Source organism: Mytilus californianus, unplaced genomic scaffold (genome assembly GCF_021869535.1).
Source record: "Mytilus californianus isolate M0D057914Y unplaced genomic scaffold, xbMytCali1.0.p SCAF_4, whole genome shotgun sequence".
NCBI lineage: Eukaryota > Metazoa > Mollusca > Bivalvia > Mytilida > Mytilidae > Mytilus > Mytilus californianus.
The window spans coordinates 84,220,106-84,246,058 of record NW_026262690.1 but is presented as its reverse complement, the minus strand read 5'-3'; the positions used below and the strand labels follow the sequence as shown (position 1 = coordinate 84,246,058).

General features: G+C 30.8%; 1 protein-coding gene across 1 annotated transcript; it reads left to right on the top strand.

Moving 5' to 3' along the window:
• The first annotated feature begins 1,952 nt into the window (after positions 1–1,952).
• Positions 1,953–25,651, top strand: LOC127738751 (tetratricopeptide repeat protein 7B-like). Its single transcript, XM_052250100.1, has 20 exons — positions 1,953–2,078; positions 3,244–3,392; positions 6,617–6,782; positions 8,277–8,484; positions 8,748–8,826; positions 9,619–9,743; positions 10,242–10,305; positions 12,280–12,417; positions 15,133–15,216; positions 16,802–16,906; positions 18,019–18,191; positions 19,225–19,297; positions 20,342–20,502; positions 20,923–21,039; positions 21,429–21,538; positions 22,200–22,343; positions 23,313–23,410; positions 24,387–24,491; positions 24,716–24,807; positions 25,263–25,651. The coding sequence occupies exons 1-20, from the start codon at positions 1,958–1,960 to the stop codon at positions 25,393–25,395; spliced, it is 2,445 nt and encodes an 814-aa protein (XP_052106060.1). The 5' UTR covers positions 1,953–1,957; the 3' UTR covers positions 25,396–25,651.
• Positions 25,652–25,953: the final 302 nt, after the last annotated feature.

Sequence of the window (25,953 nt, the reverse complement as noted above, 5' to 3'; positions counted from 1 at the left end):
ATATACAGTTGAAAATCAACATCATAAAACATAAGGGTTGACTTGACCGGTGAACAAAATAAGCAGGGTTTAAAAAATCTTTAGACGGCGTGCACAAAGTTGAAGGCAACTGTAAAAGGCGCTTTTAAAAGTAGTTTTATACAACCGTGTTTAAAATATCTTTTAAATAGGAAGTTTTTTTTATGATAAAATGATGAATGCTAGCCATTAAAATCCACATTTCTAATAAGGTTATCAAAATTAAATCTATAAAGTATGAAACGAACATAGAGAAAACGGCAAAAATATGTGAAACTTGTAACATTAAATAGGCATAAAATAGAGTTTTAGGCCTAAAATTTATACAAATTCAACATATTTTCCCGCATTTTCGTATAATAGAATTTTTCAGATTCGGACTATGACGTCATTCGAAATTCACCGCATAAAAATAAAAAAACGGCCATGCTGGATGAGTTTGGAATGTAGTTCGTTATGTGTAAGAAGTAGTAATTTGGAAGGATTAATATTCGAAATGGAAGAATCGGTAAGAAAAAATATTTCATTGCTATTTTTTTATTTCAAAATAACTTGATGTTCCAAATGTGCATTACAAGAGGGTTAAAAAAATCTGCAAAATATGAATGATTCGATAGTCCAGGCTGAACACCAGAATTTTTTTAATGTCCAGCTATTATGTTACAATTTAAAGAAATGACGTTTTAACGCTATTTTCTGAATAGGGTCCACGACATAGTCGCTTATTATTTCCATTACACTGCTCTTAGCATATATTTATTTATATTTCCAGAATGTGCATATGCTGCACTTTGTTGTTAAAAAAAAAGAAATATGTTGAAGGTTTATGTTTAAAGCTTTGTGATAAACTAAGTGTCCAGTTTTTTTGTTACGCGTTTGTTTTCTGGGAAAAAAAGCCGACGTCGTAAATGATTGAAGTAATTTGAAGACGTTACGTTTGTGGACTCAGCTTTAAGATACAAGACAAAAGACACTTTATTATGCCAATCGCGGCAATTACTGAGCAGAACAATATTTATTACAAAAAACGATATACAATATTTTGAACTAAATAAAAATAACAAAAAAAATGGTTATATTGTTATAAAACAAGGTTTCATACAAATAGAATGTAGAAAATAAAAACATAAGAAAATGAAATGATCTTCAAAATTTAAAACTTTTTGTGAGGAACACACGGTAACCTAAGACCAAATCAGTCATGAATCTCTGAATTATTCTTACAAATTTTTTTAATAGATTATCTATCAGTTTTTGGTTTGATTTCAATAGTTCTGCAACCAGACGAATTTGTTTTAATCATTCAAGCTATTAAAATTTATTTTATTTCTGGATTTAAACGCTTTTCATAAAATGGACATTTGGAAAGAAAGGGTACTTCATCCTCTACGGCGTTGCGGCATAACTTACAAATTCGTTTGTCTGCCTCAGTCTACTCCATTACACATTGGATATTTTAGGTCATTCAATTTTTAAGTAGATCTTATGCTGATGGCCATTTTTTAGGAATCAACTAATAATTTCAGTCATATTGTCATTTAATTGTCGATCATGTCTTGCTGATTAGCATCTACGTGTCAATTTCAAATGAATGGTCACTTATACAAAATTAAGACAATAGTCATGTTTGCTCCCTATTTCTAGTGATGAGATAAGGTTCAAATATCAAAATCAAATTTAAATTTTTCATATGAACTTGGCATGACTTTGTTATGACAGTTTGATTTTTTTAACTTTATCATTGAAAAAGTTAAATTTCCAGATTTTTAAAAACTTGGAGATAGAGTTCTGTTTAAATTCCTTTAGTTATTTCAAGGTCATAACCTTTGAAAAATGAATTAATTTATATTATTTTACTAATTTATTCTTTGTGTTTTTTGAATATCATTCCTTTATTCTTTGTGTTTCCGGAAGTTATCATTTCGTCTGCACTTCCGGTATGGCTTCCAAGCAGAAATACACACGATTAGAATCAGAAATTGAACGCTATCGTTCAGAAGCTAATTGGGCAAAAGCTGTTGAAACAGCCCAGTTCTTAGCTACAAAAAATCAAGGCCTTGGTAAAATTTTTCTTTTTAATTCCTCAAACTAAAAACCCCCCAAAAAAGCATCTTTTAGTTTTACAAAAAAATCATAAACACAAACAAGGCCATAATAACTGGATATCATGACAAAATGCTGACATCGACATAACCCCAGATATATGTACAATCATCTTCAGAAAATCTCTAGAAACATGCAAAGTACCATCAGGCTGGAACCATAACAATGCTACTCCAGTAATGCAGTATTTAAAAAAGGAGACAAACATCATCAAGGCATCATGGAAATTATATATCCTATGTATAATTAAAGTACAAGTGAGTTGTTTACAAGAGTGAAAATTGTACATGCTAGACTTCAATATTTACAAGAGAGATAATCCAGTGTCAACAGCGACACCTATAGAATACAGAATATCCTCGTATTATGGGTTTTCGTACTATTTATAATGCATTGTGACTTCACAATTTCCATTGAAAAAGCATGCATAGTACGAATTCATATGACGTACGAAAAACATATGATCTGACGATACAGACCAAGATCGCTCACTTGCATCTCATGTAAATTACTTGAACATATAAGATGAAACACCTTGAGACAAATTCAATACTCCATGAACTACAACACTGCATCAGAGCAAAACGATCATGTGAATAACAGGTTATATCTCTTGTATATCAACTCAAAACAATGATAAAAAAACATACAAACTAATCAAGTAATCATGGATTTTGCAAATGCAAAAAGCCATTTGGTTAAGTGTCGCGCAAACTCTTACTTTACAAATAAGGGCACTACATCATTTTATATCAGACAACAAAATGGATTGAATCATTTCTGTCCAACAGAACTTAAACAGTAGTCCTTGAAAACACATTTAAAAAAATGTCAATAACATCTGACATTCCTCAGGGCACTGTACTAGGTATTAACATAATAGGCTTATCTGAATACTTAAAACTTAGCCAAATAATTCTTAACTGGCCTATTGCCTGCCAAAACAATTACATTTATAAGTTTCAAGAAGACATTGAAGCAGCTATAAAATGGGAGAAAGACTTGCTCATTTCATTCCACCTGGACAAATGGAACATCCACAGAGTCTCAACTAAAAAAAAAATTTATTTCTAGCAAGAATCAACAATAAAAATGATAAATTTTACTTCATTTTTCTTTCAGCATTATTTGTAAATCTAATTCTTGGAGAAAGTAAACTAGAGGAATATTTACTGGAAAATGAACCAATAGAATCCAATATAACAAAAGCCAAAACACAGTTAGGTGAAGGAGAGACATATTTACAGTTTGTTACACAACAAGATAATAAGGTACTTAACATAGAAGTATGTGGATCTACTGTTTCTATTTTACTGATGAATGGCGAATCGTTTTATTTTAGGAAATGTTCATGTTGACTAAGAGATAGGTATAACATTTTGATCACATTTTTCTCTTGTCTGTAAGGAAATGACAATCTGTGACAGATTTTGTATGTCAAAAGTAATTAAAAATACTAAGTTTCTTGCTACTGACAACAGCTGTTCTCGAATCAAAACAGTTTGAAGGCCAAATTAATTACTTGTACAAAGTTAAAGAGCATTGAAAGCAAGAAATTTCAAAAAAGTTTGCCAATCTGGCTAAAACCATCTAAGTCTTAGGATGAAAAAACCATTATGTTTCAAATTTCAATATAATATGTTGATAAAAAAAATGCTTCATTGTCCAACAAAGTTTTGAGAAACATTAAAAATTTGTGCTGTTGATACATTTTAAATACTCTCCCCCTGGTAGGTAAAATTATAGGAGAGAGAAACAATACTTGATTTTTTTGTCAGTGTTGTAATCTGCATTTTACTTTGGAGGATTTTTTTTTGTCACCTTCATACCTTAGAACTGGAGCTCAACTTGTTTTATGGAGGCTAAAACATTTATGTATTTGATAATTTAAGAGGATAGAAAGTGATGCTACTGTTTGTGGAAATTTGTTGTTAAAGGGCATGTTTTAGATTTTTTGCAAAACTTTAAAAGAGCTGTTTTTTGGTTGACAGGGTTATGTAAGTATATGTTTACTTCTACTTTTATGGAAGGATAAAGGTCAAGATCACAATAATAACCTGTAAATTCTTTGCATAACAATGGCTACTTCTCCTCTGATATCATTTGTCTTAAGTCATTAAATAGTATTTTTATCTATTGTAATAAAAATTCACAATATCCAATAAAATAAGTAGGTTTGGCAAACTAAGTCTTTATAATTGAATAAAGTAACATTAATGTTCCAAATAAAAATTGTGTGCTAGACACTTTCTGTGATTAATGTAAGATTAATTTTTCAACAATTTATCACTCTGGGGATATAATAAATTTGACTTATCGTATATAGTCTTTTTCCAAAAAGTTCAAATGCTTATTAAATGTAGGTTTCATTCATAATTTTTCTCTTAAACATTTAACATAAATTTGAAGGTTTTGGAAGATAGTTCATGGTTGTGGTGTTTTGTATATCACTGTGTGTGTAGGTGTTACAAAGCATACATGCACATGTCTTTATGGAATCAAGTCAAGCAAACAAATTAAGACAATATGTCTGCTTCATTTGAATTATAACACTGTTATAGACACAATCTTAAAAAAAACTAAACATATGCTTTTACAAGTAGCAGGATCAATGCTGATCAATGCTGATGCTTTTACAAGTAGCAGGATCAATGCTGATCAATGCTGATGCTTTTACAAGTAGCAGGATCAATGCTGATCAATGCTGATGCTTTTACAAGTAGCTGGATCAATGCTGCTAGGGATTCGTGGATGCAAACAACAACTTAAAACATTTTATTCCTGCCCAGCAGAATAACTACAGATGGGGAAAATGTACCAAATGTAATACCCCTAATAAATGTAGTTTTGAGTAGGGTTGCCTATTCACACAATGTAATTTGAAAATTAGCTTAATAGTATTTATAAAAATATGAAAGTTTCTTTATATTGGTCTATAATATTTTTAAATGTATCAAAACAAATAAATAAATTAATGAATAAAAATAAATGTCTTTTATAAACAAATTATAAATACTAAAATCTATTGAATTTTATCAATTTTGTAATGATTTTAAATGCAATCAAATAACTATATGTAAAAGTGAAATAATGAACCTATTCAAGGCAGACAATTAACTCATTAATTTGCAGGACTTGTTTGAATTGGAACAAATGGATATCACTCTGGCACCAATATAACATACAGTCTTTTATCTATTGAATGGTGACTGCTAACGAATGCTAACCCACAGTAAAGTATATTTGTTTGAAATTTCTTCAAACCTACTCAGAAAAATGCTTGAGCTACTTGATATTCATAGCTCATAATTAACGTGTTTTCAAATTACTTTAATTTATTCTTTTAAACATTATTTGCCTCTAACTGTCTAAGAAACAATACAAATTGTATGCTTGCATCAACTTACCAAAATAAAGAATTAATTAAAGCCTGAGCATTTTTTTTTAATCAGTGATGGTTTATACATGCCCGTTTAAGGGACATATTATGGTATACTGTTGTCTGTTTGTCTGTCCGTCTGCAACATGTCGGACAATAACTCAAAAACGCTTTAACCAATTTGCATGAAACTTTGATGAATTGTTTATATCTATTGATGTGAGCTCCCTTTTGATTATTTTAAATGTTAGATTTTACGTTTCAGAGTTATGGGGTTTTATTCATTAAAAAATGGGTATTTTCCAGTTTTCAGACAATAACTCAAAAATGCTTTGAGCAGTTTTCATGAAACTTTGGTGAATTGTTTATATCTATTGAAGTGAGCTCCCCTTCGAATTTTATAAATTTTAGATTTTACGTTTCAGAGTTATGGGGTTTTATTCATTAGAAAAGAAGGATTTTCCAGTTTTCGGACAATAACTCAAAAATGCTTTGAGCAGTTTTCATGAAACTTTGGTGAATTGTTTATATCTATTGAAGTGAGCTCCCTTTCGAATGTTATAAATTTTAAATTTTACGTTTCAGAGTTATGGGGTTTTATTCATTAGAAAAGGAGGATTTTCCAGTTTTCGGACAATAACTCAAAAGTGCTTTGAGCAGTTTTCATGAAACTTTGGTGACTGGTTTTTATAAATTTCAGAAACGACATTGAGGAGTTATTGAACTTTGTTCTTTGAAAAAGCAACGGGCGTATCATGCACTCATGGTGCAGCTCTTTATTTAATATTATCACAACTTCCAGTTAAGATTTGACTAAGTAGCCATATCCCGATATCGTCAAGTAGAATCGCTAAATTAAACAAAAAACGTATGTATTGATTACTTTTAGTTTGTGTATATGGTTTTGAGGGATTATATAATGCATCCTGCATAGTTCTCACTAAGGATTTCTGAAGGTGAGTCCAGCCTGAGGGACTCATTATTTTCGGCCTTGAGGACTCATGGGATCCCCTTAGTGAGAACCCTGGAAACCTGTACAAATATAGCAACAAGAAATAAAGATTGTTGCTTTTTAATTGTTTGTTTGTCTTACTGAAGGTATTAGATTTATTTCAGCATTACGTGGAGGCCAGTTTACTTCAAGCTAAGATCCATTACTGCAAAGGACTTTATCAGTCGGCCATAGATGTCTACAACAGAGTCAAATTAGATGAAATAAAGGAATCACAAGTCACCTCCAGTAGGTTATTATGTATTCTGGCTGAGTCACATGCTATTAAAGGTAAGTCTCTTTTAAAAGGTTTTTATATATTCCTACGTAGTCACATTCAATTAAAGGTAAGACTCTTTTGATAGATTATTGTATATTTTTGCAGAGTCACATATCATTAAAGCAAGCACCTTTTAATAGGTGATTATATATTCTTACTGATTTGTTTTACGGGTACATGTTATATTGATGTGTCACTTGATAGCATCAAGCTGGAGCAACAAATAATGAGTCACTTGATAGCATCAAGCTGGAGCGACAAATAATGAGTCACTTGATAGCATCAAGCTGGAGCGACAAATAATGAGTCACTTGATAGCATCAAGCTGGAGCGACAAATAATGAGTCACTTGATAGCATCAAGCTGGAGTGACAAATAATGAGTCACTTCATTTGTCTTGTGTCAGTGTTGTCCACTTTACACTAGAAATCTGCAGCTCCTTGAAAATGGTTCGACAGAATTCAACAATTCTTGCATAGATTCTACAGGACTTAAATTTGTGCATCTGCTTAGCTGCTATTAGTTGGTTTTCCCATACCAAATCACGGTCGATTTCTGCTTACTAAAAATTAGTTTGTATGACTAAAAAAAATCTTTTTTCTCATTGGCGTCATGCCAATTCTTGATATTTTTCTTTCCTTCTAGTTTTAGGTATATTTTTTCTGCACTTTTTTGGTGTACTTTTTTTTAGTAAATTTTATTGAATATTTCAACTTATGAAAGTTATCAACTGGCAAAGCAGATGATATATTTAGTATAAAAACAAGTATCAGTTTGAAATATATCTTGAGAAAATACTAGAAAATTGGAGAAAGATAAAAAGTCATATAATAAAACAATTATTGACTTTTGATGAGGTTAATACAATGATTTATCAACCCCAGGGATATGATATTCACCGAAGCCAACTCCTTAAAAACAGGTTAACAGAATTCAGCCATACTTGCACAGATTCATTTACAGGACATGAGGTGCATCTGCTACTTCGATTTTTGGAGTTTCCATACCAAAAATGGACTTTTCAATTTTTGCTGCTATTATTTGGAGACAATAGGCAACACATCTTCATTGGAAGACTCAAATATTTTTTGATAAATGTACAAAACCTAGTTGCAATTTATTGAAAGATGCATTATGTGGTCTGAATTGGTACACATGTATTATACAATTATTTAATTATTCCCTTTGAAGTATATATAATGTGTGACAATTTATCTCCCTTGGCAAAATACCTCTCAACAGCTTGCTGTTCGGTGTGAGCCAAGGCTCCATGTTGAAGGCCGTACTTTGACCTATAATTGTTTACTTTTTACACATTGTGACTTGGATGGATAGTTGTCTCATTGGCACTCATACCACATCTTCCTATTTATATCTTCTGCAGTACTGGTATATGAATCTATTCATCACAATGTTTAGAGCCTTGTTTGACAAAATATGTATTAGCTTAACATCTACTTTCAATTGAATTAAAACCCTGATTATATTTTAATTAAAAATTTCAGGTTTATGCTTAGAAAAGATCGGTCCAAGTACAACAAGCAAATTTAAACAGGTCGATTTGGAAGACAGAATAATAGAATGTTTTGAGAAAGCTGGAGACTTAGCCCTGTCTTATTTACAAGATGTGGATAATTCCTCTACTGACATAGAGTTAGGAGTTATACTGGAAACAGCTATTCAACAATCACCATTATTACATATGAAGAGGGGGTATGTATCATTGATAATATTTATTACGATGTGTGTGTGTCTTCAGAGACATGTGTATATTGAAAATGAATGAATAAGGCCATTTCTCCAGGAAATCAGACCTAGGGTCATTAGTCTAGGGAGTGTATTGCTATAGCAATCCAGTAAAACTTTCCCATTTATAATGTAGTTTTATAGTGCCATCTTAAAGAATTACAATTAAAGATATACACATGACCATTGATTTATATGAAAATAACATTAAAGTTTCTGTTTGTTTGTAGGGATATTAGTAAAGGCGTTGCTAGATTGAGAGATCTGTTAAGGACAATTGAATCCAGATTCACACAAGGACTGAGATTGGTAAGTATTACTAATTAAAGAATCATTTGAAATGAACACTTGAACCTTATTGGAAATTCCCTCCCCATACAAGATGGTGGCTTTAAGTTTACGTCTAGTGGGTAGAAATTGACTAGTCTCATACGGATGACTACCCGGTATTGTCGATTCAGAAATTATTGCAAGGTTTTTATAAATGCTAATAATGATACTTGGCCTGTATCACAATAATGAAAACCTTTTTATGATATATGAGATATAGATCTACATACAGCTTTTCCTGAAGTCGCAATAATTAATCTGGAATTTTTTATGTGCATGTCAAAATTACAATAATAAATGCTGGCAATAATTTCTGAATTTACAGTTCTACAAAATAATTGTCGAGAGTGGATAAATATCGTATTACACGAGATTTGGTGGTGGAATCTGTTTCTCTAATGATTTTCAAACAATATGCAGGCAAACTTATTCCATCTTTTCGAATGATCTGTAAAAAGATGTGTTCTTTCTATGTGACATCATCAGGCATGGTCGCCTTTTTTCATGCCGTCACAATAGGATATTCAGAGGAAAGCAAGTAAATTCAACGTCATAATCGGATTTTAACCAATGAAGAACTGAGATCAAACGAACCACACGTTGATTAAATTTTTTTTATACAATGGGTGCAGAAAGGGATAAATTGACGAAGCATTAGAGAAAATATTATAATAACCAATGTAATGAAGAACAGTTTGTTATATTCCATTAGTTTTTACTGCGAATAAAATTGTCTGAGTAATTTCATCATGATGATCTACCTGTTTGTAGACTTTGGCAAGACAACTGGCAGAGGTTTTACTAAGAGGAATTAATGAGAAGAAATATGTTCCAATGGGCATAGAGGAAATCGCAAAGACAAAGCATCAGAAATATAGAAAATACTCAGGAGAAAAGTAATTATTAAATTCCTAGTGTTGTTGACATCTGATGGACTTCTTTCTTTTATCTTAAAAAACCTAAGGATGATTATGTAGCAGATACACATATTTGTATATTGATGTAGTATTCAGTTGTCAGATCTAACCTTATATTGGTACTAGCTGAAATATTAGAAATCATTTGAATTTTTTTTTTAATGAAAAAAGGTGAGGGGGAAGTTAATTCAAACAATTTAGGAACTCTACTTCAAATTTTTATACATTAGTTTGCTATTTCTCCACCACATCAGGACAACACAGACATTTCAGTAAACTTTTAGACATTGCAAGAAAAAATGTTTTGACCAAACAGTTCGAAAGTGTTTTTTTTATTGATGTTGCAGAATCTTTGGTCAAGTGTCACAGAATATTTAATAGCAATAAATTCATATAAAGTTTATATCCAAATGCTTCAGATTACAAGGAGTAAATTAAAGATATTTCAGAAATTAAATGTGATTTTGGTGATTTCAGGTTATTTGTGCCAGAAAATGAGAATGAAGAATCTTTGCTGTTATTATTGATAGCTGAAGCTATAGTAAGTACTGGTCATGTTAGATATGTAAAAAGACAAATATACACTCCCATTTTATTTTTTAAACTTGATTCAAATGAGAGGTGATTAGCATGAGAAACATACTTATACTAAGTCTTACACTCCTGCTCTATTTCCTTGTCCTTTTATCCAGCAAATATTTTCATTGCACTTTTCTCTGAACCTAATAAACAGAATGACTGTATATTTGGTCAGCAGCTAATCAGATATTAGTTTAACCCTAGTACTGCAGGACGTTGATATAGTGATTGCCTATATAACTTTACTCTACTGCCGGTCGTCTATATATTGATAACTTCCAGTAGTTTCATTCAGTGCCAGTCGTCACTATATTAACTTTCTATATAAAGTAAAGGTTTCGAGTTCTAGCCAATCAAATCACACAGATATTTTTATTTTAAGTCCATATTACGTCAGAAGAAGGATTTCCCTGTAGAAAGATGTTTTTCATTGGTTTCTTCCTGCATTCCATTCTAAAATTATTTTGATGACAAAATTGACCCTGTAGTTTGTTTACATTCGAGTATGAAACAATGGAAGTGGTTGTAGAAGTAGCCGACAGGGACACGTTTTTATAGAAAGTAGACCATAAAAATTGTGATGTGAAAGAGAAATATTTCTAAAAGATGATTCTGACGAAGAATTTATAGGTTTTGATGAGGATAATCTAGAAAAGGACGAAAAAATAGCGCTGTTTTAGGATACATAGAAACCTGGATACACGTGGTCTCGCTTTTGATTCTGAAAAGAAGTTAAACTTTGATGTTTGAGAAAATACAGAGATGAAAGATTTCTTACATTTATAATTATTAATTAAGATTTCATAAATAAATTAGTTGAAGAAACAAGTGGATGCACACTAGACTATTTTGAGTCGGAGCAAGGACAACAATATTGAAAAGTAAAATAACGATTTACAAGAAAAATTCACACACATGGTTTAATTTATTGGACGGTGTCAACTAGGTTGACATGAAGCAGTTCGTCATAAAATGAATAAAATATATTATTGGTCTTTTTTGTGCTAATCAAATGAGTTATACAAATATTTTTAATAATCAAATAAATAAAAATGTAATTTTTCAACTTTCATTTGATATATCTAAATAATTTCATAATCCACTTTCACTTATTTTATACAGTGAAATTCTGCAATCAATTCTGCAAAACAAACTCATTTAATGTTACTTTTTAAAATGTGAAAAAATCATAGAAAATGAATAAAACAATAACATAGTGTAACACTGAAAAATTTCTCTAAAACAACTCAGCACAGTGAGATGCAGAGGCTAATTAGCATCATAGCATTGCAGTGAACTGATAATTTATTTATAGCTGGCAGTACTAGGGTTAAAAGGTATGTGATTTTCAGATCTGTTAGACACATACTTCCTGTTTCTGAGACTTTGAATTATAAGCGGGAACATGCTTAGTTTGACAACACATGCAACTTTTTATTGCAGGCTACCATTACAGTTTTTTAAGGAAAAGAAAGTAGAGATAACTAGTTCAAACAATTAAGGATTTCTATTTCAAATCTTTATACACCATTTTTCTATTTCATCACGGTTACAGGACATCACAGAAGTTTCAATGAAATTAGACATTCCAAAAAGTTGAGACAAAAAAAATATATATAGCAAGTATCAAATTCACTTTAGTTTGAATTTTAGAATTATACTTGTTCTTACATTAAACATACTTTATTAAATGAACAAACACATGCTGTCTGCTTAAGTATCTTTTGTTTCTTTACATTATTGAATAAAATCTGCTACTTTTGTATACACACATTAGATTATTATTACACGACAGATGAATATCAAAAAGTTTTTTGATTTTTTATAAATTTTATAACAATAGGTCAATGACACTTATATCAAAACATGATTAAAAATAAATTTAATTTATGATACTTTTACAGTATAAGTAACTCAAATATGATAATTATAACAGGCCACAAGAGAGGCAGTTTTAAACAGAACAGAAGAATATCATGATGCCAGACTTCACAGCTTACAGAATGCTACAGCTGTTTATGATCTTCTTGCAATAGCTTTAGTAAAGAGAGCACAGTTTAACAAACTTTCTGATGTAAGTATGAATTTTGAAAATGTTAGTTAATATATATATTTACACCTTGTGATCAGTTTATTTGGCAATCGCCAATGGCAGTCAGCAGGGTTTAAGAACATTTGTTGTTCGACCTGTTAGTCAAATGCGTTTTGTTAAAATATACTTTTTCACTTTTTTGGTCTTTTGGAAAATGTTGTTTGTGCTGGATTTAGATCCCCCTAACAAGAAATTTGTTTTGCATGCACACGTATAAAAAATACGGTTTTTATCCAACGCAATCATAGGTTTGAATGTTGTTTTCAATTTAGACTTGTATATGTCTATAAAAAGGACTAACCAGCCAATTTACTATGTACCGGATCGCCTAGAATAGACGATACTGTGCAGATAAGGAAAAAATTATATAAGTCTAGAGATTTGCACAACGATACTAATATAAGATGGTATTATACGAAGATGTTGTTATTAAATAGTGTTGACAAATATTTCGGCTTAACAAATAGCCTTCGTCGGTGTCAATATTTTTAACAATACTGATTATATGTATAAAAATAGCTCAGTAATACAGGTAAGTTTTGGTCTATTGATTTAATCCAAAATCCTGAACATCATAATATAAAACAAAACTCAATACTCAAATATACGTGACTGTGTATATTTACATCCCAAAATGAGTGAAAAATAAAACTTAGTATTTTTTATTGATGCCGTTTGGATGATGTACATTTAGTTCCTTTATCCAAAAGCTTTCCCGAACCTGTATCTGGGCATCACTCCAGTGAATGTTCTGTTCAATCACTAGGATCTTCATGCGGTTAAAGTCATCAAGTTTGTGACCTGATTGTCTGAAATGCTGAGAATACCGACGAAGGATATTTGTTAAGCCGAAATATTTGTCAACACTATTTAATAACAAATTTTTAGACTTATATATATATGTATGATCAAGAAATTGCATAAAGATGTTTTTAATATAGCAAAAGTAATAGATTAGAAGAAAATCCTATTTTTCTGTCATCTGGAAATGGGTTCAAGAGATTTCTTATTGGTGAGAAGTTTTGGATCTCCTTATTTTCATAATCAAAATATTTTTGCCAGTCTTTCATTAAAAGTTTAGGGCATTACAACAAGTCTATCACAATATTTGTTATAATCTGCAAAGGGGTGATGTATACCTGTCAACCTCTGAAACTGAAAATGCAGGTCATGACCTGCATTGAGGAAGAAAATGTCAGGTCATAACGCGTACAAACTTTTTTTCTGTTCAATTTTAGTATTTAGAGTTTTTTTTATATACTATAACGTATACATGTACCACTGAGTTTCCTACAAATATTCACTTTTGTATTTGTTAATTATATAAATATTTATCTTTAATTAAATATCTTTCTAAAGCAATGCCCTGTTATTGTTTTATTTACACTACTTTTTATTAATGAATGTCATAAAGACCAGCTATACATGTAATTAGAAATCAGTTATAGCTAATGTGCTCCTATACACAGGAGAAAGATGAATAGAAAGAAGTTAGTGTGTTTTCAACAGAAATGTATTAAAAGGTTCGAAATGGTTTAAAATGATTTTTATAGGATAATTGATATTTGTAAACGGCAAATCTTTTAATCAGGACATAGAATTGTATGTCAAGCTTGACTGGCTTCAACTTTCTGGGGTACAATTAACAAAACAGTTCTCGAATTGTTACTTTCCAATCAAATGTAATGTTTTGATAGCTGTCGTCGGCATGGTAAATAAGCAACTCCTAAGTTTGACTTTTCAATTGTTTACCTTTTCAAAGGAAAAAAGCTGATACAACCGAACCTATATTTGACCTCTAAATACAGGCAACAATACCGGTCAGAAATACGGGTGAAAACGGGTCATTTTCTGAAATCCCGGGTTATTTGAATACCCGGCAAGTATTTTAAAATTCCCGTGTGAAGGGGGAAATTTACTGGTATCACCTGCAGAATACGGGTCAGTTGACAGGTATGGTGATGTGTCACTTGCTGACTCCATATATAAAATGCAAGTTTTGAAAGTTTAATTTGAGTTATTCACCTTTCCCACATGTAGTATACAGAGCTATGTTAAGAATTGCTATTATACGAATAATGAATGTTATAATCTGGATTACTTATAAGATTATTGAAGAAGAAGAAGAGTGCTTACTTTAAGTTAATTTGAAAGTAAAATTCTGTGGATGTACATGTAATAATTATTTGATGGGCATTAATTATCGTGTACCCCGGTATTTTCCTAGAATTTTAAGGTCCAACAAAATATAAATTCACCATTATGCGTTTCTACAGAATTTGTCAAAACCATAAAAATCTAGTATCCACTAAAATACATTAGTTTCCTAATTGGTGTCCATGAAAAAATACAAAATACCAAATATTACAAGAGAGTAAACAGAGAATGTCTGTTTCTCACCATTGCTCTTCTTTGCTTTGAACCAGTGTTACATTTCACAAAGGGCAATAATTCACATATCAACTGATAATGTCACAGTCAAATCTGTACTTTAGAAATATCTTTCCTGAAAAAACTTTAATACCAATAAAACTTTCAAGTAGGGAAATTTGATTGTGATATTCATTAGATGAGGTGTAATGGCCCTTGTATAAGGGAGGAAAATTATTTAATCCAAGACCTATATAATCTATTAAAATGTATTTACATGTTTAAAAAGTGTGCACAAGATAACCATATTTTTTCTTTATGTTTCAGTCATTTGAGAGAGCTATGAGATTTTCGTTTGAAGAATTCCACATATGGCATCAGTTTGCCAATTCCTTGCTTTGTGCCAGAAAGGTATTACATTTGTTAATTTTTATTTCTTTTTTTCCATTTTTGTAGCATGTCTTTTTTCATATAAACACTTGCTATTCTGATTTTTTTTTAATAATTGGTGTAATTCATGAGACAGCAACCTGCCAGGGGCAAGAATACAAGAAAACAACAACTATAGAACACTTTATGATTTAGGAATCCTTCAGTATGAGTCTTTTTAGGTTTAAAATTCAGGAATGCAATATAAACATTTTTATGAATTTATAACAGGTGTTATGATACTTGTAAATCAAAGCATCAAATCAGTGTTGAAGATATAAGTTAGAACATGATCACAAGAAAATAATGTTTATGCAAAGTTAAAGTCATATGAAACCAGTTTCTTGTAATTTTAATGTTATCGAAATTATTGGACTAATGCATGCATATATACTTAACTATGTCCTGTATGTACGTTTTTTATATTTATTACGAATCTATAACGTATTATCAACAAATAATATTTCATTCAATGGTTGTTGATCACAAGCTAATTAACTTTCGAGTTTGTTGCTGAATTTAACCGGATCGTGACATTGATAAATAATCAAAACAGAGCAAATGGAGTACATGGCAAATAAGTGAACTGATAGAGCCAAGATATTTTTTTTATTTTTTCCATGCGTTTCCATTTAATAATTAAAATTTTCCTTAACAGTTGTTAAATGATTTGATGTATTAAATTTGTTCTTTAAGAATCAGTTATTACTATTTACCTTCCAGTGCACAATTGTTTACATTCTTTAATCACAGTCTTCCCCTCACACTTCCACTGTGTGATGGTCAAAGTTCTAACGAGAGGTCTCATAGTTAGCACTGTGTGATGGTCGAAGTTCTAACGAGAGGTCTCATAGTTAGGGTCAATGCATGCGGGAAAATATCAGCGAATTAGTGTACGGGACGACAATAATTCAAAAGCAGTACATTTATGAAGATTTTGATAATATTAAGGAATTTCTTTTACAAGAAAGTACACTTGTTTTATAGTAAAACTTACCCATTCAAGTATATAAAACATATTCAACTTTTGAAGTTTCATATGACTTTAAATTGAGTAATATTCATTAGAACAGGGGCTAATTTGTGATTGATGATAAGGTTTGGTGGTTCCAGGGAAGTCACCTGGAAAAGGAATATGGGGGATGATCAGCATATTTTTTGTAGAGAAAAACTGTTCTGAAGAAAGGGATTGCTCCTCTAACCCCCTCCCTGTGTCCTTTGTTGTTTGCTTTAAATGAATATTGCATGCATTGATAAATTACTTCATGATTTATAGATTTACAAGAAAAGCAGTTTATGTTTTTCTCTTTATGAATGTCATGTACTCTGGATTCATTTATTTTCGTGGGTACCAATTTTCGTGGATTGAGGAAAATTTGCATTTTTGTGGATATTTGATTTCGTGGTTTGGCCAAAGTCTGCATAAATTCCGAAAGAAAATTTATAATTTGTTGGACATTGGAATTCGTGGTTCCCAGGTAACCACGAAATCCACGAAAATTGGTATCCAAAGAATAATAATGAATCCACAGTAATACTATATTTCTATATTTTTCATTTATTGCAGTACAACAGAGCATTACTGGTGTTAAAAGAATGTCTGAGATTACAGCCTAATAATTGTGTGGTCCTCCTACAGGTTGCCAAACTTTGTTATGAATATTTATATCAGGTAATACTACTGGTGTGTGTTATAATAAGATGATTGATTCGCTTCCCAAAACTTATTGTTAAAAAGGAAGTTAATCATTTTATTGGATGATAAGAACATTTTTTTACACTGTTAGCGTGCTTAAATAAACTAACAACCTTTTTTAATCGGGATTTGAAATAAAATTCATGAATTTACAGTGATAATTTAAATTCTGACCAAACTAAATTATAACATAAATCTTAGGCACAAACACCTACTTTCCAAATAATCCTACTTGATCTCCCTCAAGGATTGATTAAATAAGTTAGATATGGTATAGCATGATAGTCTGGCATGTAGAATGCTGAAAAAGTGTTTTAGAAATGCAGAGGCTGTCAGAATGTATGTTGGTCTACTGTGCTATTCTGGAATTTGAAACTAGTACAAGGTAGAAAAAATATTAAGTTAAACAGTTATTGAGAACTTGACAACCACACAGAAAATTAGAAAACATGTTCCATGTCCATGTTTAGACTCTATTCATACAGGAATTTACATATTTGGTATAGTATAATGCATTTATAGGATATGAATGTATGATATAGATTTCAGTGTGCATGTCATATTTTACTGGAATAACCTACATTATATAAATTAAGTAGATGTGGTACGATTAGCAATTAGACAACTAATCACCAGAGACCAAATGAAGCAAATGTTAGCAACTATAGTTCATGCTTGAAGCTAAAAGATTTGGAACTCAAAAATATAAAATTTCAAAATATCAAAACCAATAGGGCTTTTACAGATTAGACTATACTGTCTCCAGTTAACCTTGCTTGAGAGAACACAATTAGATGTGTGGTATACATCACTGAGACAGTAAACTAACAACATAAGTAATGGGATCATGTCTAAAGGTCAATATACAGTTGTCTATATATACAATATATCAAATCTAAAAATTGCCAAGAGTCTATAAAAGTTCAAACAATTCATTAAATTAAATTATGTTTACTTAATTTCTGTGCAGCTACACAATGTTTAAGAATGTCACAGATGACAACATTATACATCTACTTATAGTCAGAATATATGTAGAGTAGGTATTGGTTATTTCCAACAGTTCTGGTAAACATGATCTGTTGTAGTATGATACAGGTATTGAACTTATGGAGAAAGCTGTAGAAGAAAACACAGATCATTCACTCACAGCCAGAATGTATGTCGCTCTAGGTGTGGGATACAGTTTAAAGGCTTTAGAAATGAAACTGCAGGGAGAGAGACAGACACTTCACAAGAAAGCATTAGAGGCATTTGTTAGGTAAATGTTGTTATATGACATTTGTGTAAAACCTAAAGTTGAATGTTGAAAAAGTAAGATAAAATTTGAAAAGGAAATCCAAAATGGTTTAAATGACTTTTCAAGATGATTTTTTTTTTTAGTGTATAACTAAAAGAATTTCTTAAAATTAGGGTAAATTCAGATATGAAAAATGATGATGAAAGATTTAAAATTGGAACAATATAAAAAAAAGGAGATGTGATATGATTGCCAATGAGACAACTATCCATCAAAGTTCAAATGAAGTGGATGTAAGGATTTATATGAAACCGTACAGCCTTCAACAATGAGAAAAACCCATAAAATACAAACACATTTGAAAGTAGCACCAATAGTTCTATCAAAACTTTTAACTATATATTAATTTATTCCTATAACATGTAGCCTTACAAAGGAGTAAGTTCATGAAGGGCTAAAATTGGCCCTAAGATTTAGATGTTTTTTTTAATCAGGTCAAAATACTACAAATTTCACATAGAAATAGATGTGATATTACTATTAACACAAAATAACTTCTTTTTTGGACATCAAATTATACATGAAGAAGTAATGACCACTTACTTATGCATTTATTGTGTTGAAACGGCAGTTTTAGTCAAAATTTTCAATAATTCTTAACAGGTTTTAGCATAGTTAACTTTGGCAGCCACCCCTGATCCAGATATTTTTTGTGTCCAGTGATTCAATATCGTCAATGACATCTTTTGAATACAAAACATTTTGGATCGCAGGTTGTGGTCATTGGTTTCCTCAAGCTTTTAGGTCTGAAAATGCACAAAATAATCGTATTTTGACAATATATCCAAAATGTGCTGACTTCAAAGCCTAGAATGTACTATTATGAAGAGATTTGTTTAACCTATTAGTAAGGATTTTGGAATAGACCCATTTATGAACCAAATTATGGTCATTTTGACATTTTATGATAAAGTTGAAATTTAAGACCATATTTGGCCTATAAAAGTGAACCTTGTCCTTTCAAATTTATAGTTTTATTGTTTTATTACTACAGAGCACATACACTGGATCCTAATGATTATTTAGCATTGTTTCATCTGGCATTACAGCTTGCTATACATAGACAGGTATGGAAAACAATAGATAAATGATAAGTTATACACATGTATTACTACAAGCTTTTTTGCTTTTTTTTATGCCCCACCTAGGGGCATTATGTTTTTTGGTCTGTGTGTTTGTTTGTTCGTTCGTTCGTCCGTCTGTCCCACTTCATTTTAAAGTTTTTGGTCAAGGTAGTTTTTGATGAAGTTGAAGTCCAATCAACTTGAAACTTAGTAAACATGTTTCCTATGATATGATCTTTCTAATTTTAATGCCAAATTAGAGTTTTGACCCCAATTTCATGGTCCACTGAACATAGAAAATGATAGTACTAGTGGGGCATCCGTGTACTATGGATACATTCTTGTTGTTTTTTATTTGACACCAAAATATATGATTTTTTTTTTTATCTAAAATATTTTTGAACTGTATACAGTTACATTTGAAATGAAAGTCAGATTACAATGTTATATAAAATAGCATATAGATATAAGAAGATGTGGTATGAGTGCCAATGAGACAACTTTCCATCCAAGTCACAATTTGTAAAAGTAAACCATTATAGGTCAAAGTACGGCCTTCAACACAGAACAGCAAGCTATAAAGGGACCCAAAAATGACTAACAGGAAAACCAACAGTCTAACCTATATAAAAAACGAGAAACGAGAAACACTTATGAACAACATCAACAAACGACATCCACTGAACATCAGGTTCCTGACTTTGGACAGGTGCAAACAAATGCAGCGGGTTTAAACGTTTTGAATACTTGAGTAGTACTCTTTGGTTTTTAGTGATCTTGCATATTAAACTACTACATGTACTAGAATGATCATGAAGTTACAATTACAGTACCTCCTGCAAAATTCTTAAAAGATGAAACCTTTGGATAAAAGATTTGGAGATTTGGAGGATATCTCAGTGAGACAGCAACTCCACAACAATAAACCAGAAAAGACATCTTAATTTCATTATATGATCTTCAACAATAGAAAAATATCTATACTATATAATGAGTTCATTCATTTAATATTAGTTTTGAAAAAATAAATGAAATATTATAATTCAGATAAATGACGCCATGAAATATGTTCGTCTGGCCTTGAGATATCATAGCGACCACATACATTCCTTACATCTGATGGTATTGTTACTGAGTGCACAGAAGCAGTATGAGGAAGCTATTTGTCTGATGAGAGCTGCATTGGATGAATATCCTAACAATCTCAGGTATGTTTGCAGATACAGGTTCTTAGACTCTTTTTACGAAAAAACAAGATAACAGGATTCACCAAGAATACTGGGCAGTACAACAGACAACATAGGACACCAACACCCAGCTAATCTAAAAAAATAAAATAAACAGAAGTACAGTTCCCTTTACAAAAATTTAAAAGGCCAGGGAAAAGCAAAAACAAAGAGCTATGAATTTCTTATTAACTTTGCATGAATGGTGAGTGTGAAAGAATAGTGGCTTTCAGCCTGGCATGATTTTTTTTCTCGGAAATAGCCTTTTGAGAAATTCTTCTTATGGTTGTAAAGTTGTATATTTATTTGTCTTTGGATATTGTTATTTTGAAATGTATTTTTCTTTCTCTCAAAATCTTGGAAAAATGATTTTACAATAATAAATGTGCCATATTTTCACAGTTTAATGTTAACCAAGTCCAAGCTGGAAGAGATAGTATATGGACCAAATCAGGCATTAGATACATGTAAACATATGTTAAAGTTATGGAAAGATTTGTATGAGACAGATACCAGTGAGTAAGTAAATTTTATCAGGGCTAGTTACATAACTTTATACTATTTTTCAATGCAGACTTGAGAGTAATGCTGGCAGTTTGAAGTAAAAACAATATTATTCTACATTGTAAGAGATCAAATTCAACATTTGTGCAATTTATTTTCTTTAAGAAAAGTGGTGTGATATAAAATTAACATTGTACAAAATGTCACTTTGTTATCATATTTAGGAGATAAAGACAACAGGAAGTTTTCCAGCGGTATAAATTTATTGTATTGTGTAGATTTTCAACTTTTAGGATATTCCTAGAAGGAACAGGCAAAAGAAACATATTTTAAGATACCTTAATTTATATTCATGTTTCCATGTATAGGATAACTTCAGCTGAAGGTCTTCTATTCCTTTGCAGCTCTACAACAGAATCTCGGAGTCGTAACTTGACAGCTACAGACAGATCAGTTTTTGATAAGAAGAGTTTTGCACAGTTACAGCTAACAGAATTGAATGACAGAGATACAGGTTAGGATTGAGATATTTGAAAGGATTGTTATCGAAGAAAAATATGTTATTTTTTTATATCCTTGTATAAAGGGGGAGAACTTTAATTCAGTAATTTGTTTGTAATAGTCAGTGTCATCAATGCTTGTTAAGCATTCTTGAGAAACAGAATTAAAATTATCTGTGTAACTTAGAAGCTTAAAATATATGTTTAAAAATGGCTGATACAATTGTACCTTTTTTAAAAGAGTTATGTACATAGTACCCCCTTAAATTGTACTCTCATATGGCTGTCTCATCTTTTTTCTATTTCAACAGAAAATGGTGTGTATTTTTGATTGTTTGAGAACATTATTTCTCATTTCATACTTTATGCAATTCATTTCTTCTCTCATGAATTGTGTGATCCACATTACAATTTTCATATTTTTGTATGTAAAGGTTCATCTCAAAATTGGGTTGGAATGAGTTTTCATGTTTTCAAGGGAGATTGCATATTTCGGTGGTATACTTATGAGTATAAACATATATTTATTCACATGAAAATTTAATTAAATATAATGAAAAATTTGTGGTTGAATTGAACTTAAAATGTATCGTTGAAATACATGTAGCTTCAAAATAAATGATTTTAATTACTTGAAATTTACAAAATTTTTCATGTAATTTTTTTTTCTCTAAGGTTCAATGAAAGCAGAGTCAGTAGCTGCCTCTCGTGTAGAGAGAACTTTATCTGAGGTAGCATCCTCATATAACAGTAACTTCCAACCCAGACCTGGTTCACAACAAACTTTGCAAATACAGGCACAAATATGGCTTCATTTAGGTTTGTATACACTTAAGTTACTTTCAACACTATATAAATAACACATATCTGAGAGGGTGGTAGAGCAGATTGTTACCCCGAGAAAACATTGTCAACTGAGGCGAAGCTAAGGTTGACAAAGTTTTTTCGAGGGGTAACAATCTGCTCTATCACCCTCTCAGATATGTGTTATTTAATTTATAATACTGAAAGTTCTGTTATTACTGTCTAATAAATTTCAAATTCAAAGTAATAAACCTTGTCGTCTTGTACATAACAATCATCCGTATTCATTAAAGCGCACACTTGAGCAAGAGTCTCCGTGAAGGGTAATAGAGTATTTGCCATAGGATAGAGTAAATTGTCTCCCTCGTATTAACCAATCAAAATCTGGCATTTTGACGTGAAGTATAATAAAAACAAAAATGCTTGATTTACATTTAACATGAACTTTTGACCTAGACTACATTCACTACAAACATACAAACAGCAGGCATATATGGGGTTCATTTAAGTTTATACATGTAGTTTGTTAATCAACTACCAATGGAGTTGTTACTTCAGGCACAAATATGGTTTCATTTTGATATATGAATGTGTAAATGCAATTGGTGTACAACTTTTAATGTTCTTTACCATAATATTTCAATATTGTAAGGATAGTTTACATAGATTTTACATTTTCAATACCATTTGATAAGTGCTATTCGATGAAGATATATGCAGAAGGGTAGGAAGGGAAGTTTTATTTTTGTACATGAGTAGTGGGTCTATTATTGTTCTTACCCTTTCACATTCATTTTGATGTAATAGCCTTAAATTGATACTCTGCAACAGAATGAAGTCTGTTAATATTTTTAAATTCAGTTTACAAACTTTGAAAAAACAATACATAAAACATTTTTTTTAAGGTGTTTTTGAAGAGTTTTTGAAATGCTCAAATAAGTACATATGAATTTTTTATTAAATGATTTTTATTGTACTTTTCAGCTGAACTGTATTTATCTGTAAACAAACTATCAGAAGCTGAGGGATGTGTAACAGAAACTTCAGTTATCTTCCCTTTATCTTATCATGTAGCATATATAGTAAGTAATTGCTCAGTAAGATTCTGTAAATTCAGATACTTTTGTGATTTTTCAACAATGGAAAAAATGCAAGATCTAGTATTACCATTTCAGGAAATGTTGCATACTATTAATGAGAACAAAAGTAAAAATGAGATTTTTTATTTTTGTGAAACCAATCCCATCACAGTTCTCGCATAGATAAAAACATCACAAAAAGTTCTGAATTTAAAAAAAATTTGGATTAAGCTTGCCATACAATATATCAGATAAAATTGACCACATGCTAGAAATAACAAAATTGAAGCAAAACTTAGGTAAATCTTGGGTAAATAAAGGCAACAGTAGTATACCGCTGTTCAATAGTCATAAATCGATTAAGCGAAAACAAATCCGGGTTACAAACTAAAACTGAGGGAAACACATCAACTATAAGAGGAAAACAGCGGAACAACAGAAATACTGAACTGCAACAAAAACAAACGCCAACATACATAGAAACGGCAACTGCCATATTCCTGACTTGGTACAGGACATTTTAAGAAAAAAACAGTGGGTTGAACTTGGTTATATGGCTAGCCAAATCTCCTGCTTATATGGCAATGTTAAAGAATAAATTGACTCCCTAGAACAATTTTGATTAACATGGTAATTTGAAAAAATAGGTTCTGTTACAGTATATATAGAATTTGCTACTGTTGATTTAAATTTGAATGTTTAAAAATAGAACTAAGTTTATTTATTCTTTTCCCTTTCTTGATGAAACAATAAAACATGCTACCTAATTTTCTGGCCACATAGAAAGTTATGAATGAAAAGAGATGCATGTACACAGAAAACTGAAAAGACATCTATTAATGAAACTTGTGAAGTCACTTTGCTGATTTCTAAGTTTTATCTCAAGTATGCATATACTCGGTGAACTAGTCAATTGATATAAATTCTAGCTTAGAAACACCAGTAAAAGCTGTCTGGTATAATTATGCTTAAATTGTAGAAAGGAAGACTAAATGAACACAAACAGAAATATGAAGAAGCTAGAGTTTGTTATGAGAATGCCTTATCTATAAATCCTGGTCATAGGAAGAGTCTGCAGCACTTGGTAAGTTTCATTATTTGGTTCATAATGTACACAGAAAGGGAATTCAATGATGAAATTTTTCTTTACCACTTAAGTTTACCAAAACAAAGATTTGTTGCATTAAAACACTCAAAATTAATTTTATCAAGAGGAACAAATAAGAAAGCTTTAAACTGTGACCCCTCTTTGAAATTTTATGAGACAATTACAATCACTGAAATGACATTTTAATTTATTCTTTTTAGGGAATGGTATTGCACACATTAGGAAATGATAGAATGGCAGAGAAAGTTTTAAGAGATGCTGTTAATATAGATCCCATTGCTCATCAATCATGGTATGTCAGTGTTTTAACTTTTATACTATCATTTGACGAAAAACAATGTTAAGCCAAACCAATTTTATATATTGTTTTTTTTACTTTAGGGTGAAGAAAAGAAGTGGAAGCAAGGAAAATTTTGTTAATTTCCCTTTTGTGACCTTAATGTGTTATGTAAGACAGGTTGTTAAAGATGACATTCTGATTCTTCTTATTTGGTTGGTCAAGGTTATCTCCCTTTTAGGAAAAGTGCAAAATGGTGAAATAAATAACCATTTTCAATTTTTCATGTGTATTATTTTTTACCAATTTAGTCATCAGTTGATTTTAAAGTCTGAGTTATAAGATTTTTTTCAACTACAGTAAAATTTTACTTATACACTTTAAATGATAATTTCACTTTTAGATAAATATTAATAGGCTATCATTACACATATACAAATCCTAATAATTGTTTTATATTTCTTTTACAGGTTTAACTTAGGACTTGTATTAGAAAGTTTAGGACATGCAGAACCAGCAAGTGATTGTCATTTGAAAGCTTTAGAATTAGAGGCTACCAGTCCTATAGTACCATTTACTGTCATTCCAAGATTATTACACTAACCACAGGTTAAATGAAAACTTATTACTCTTAGATTCAGGTTTGATAATGACACTTCACTGGAAATTTAAATACTGAATATTAATAATGGTCAGATTATTGCATCGTTACACATTTAACATTATATAGCTGTTGATTATGTCATTTATGAGGTCCTAAAAGGACTGAAAAGATTTTACTCATTGTGTAAAATAGTTTTTATAGTACATTATTTATTTATTTATTGTAATAAAAAACTTGAAATCTGTTAAATATTGATTCAGTTGTTAGCTTACATTTATTATGCTCCCTGAATTTTTTTTGGAGCATATAGTAATCACTTTGTCTCTTTGTACTATATGTCCAAAACAAATAGTTTCTGGGTGGTAACTTAAGTTTTCCTTGCTTGATTGCAATGAAACTTATGCACATAGAAGATATTGGAAAGGGGAAGATACCTATTGAGTTTGGGGTCAAAGGTCGGTCACTTATCAAAAAAGAAAACATTGGGAAATTTGCCCATCCAAGTATACAAATATTTTGTATCCTTAAAATAAAACTGTTTTCTTTCAATAAAATGT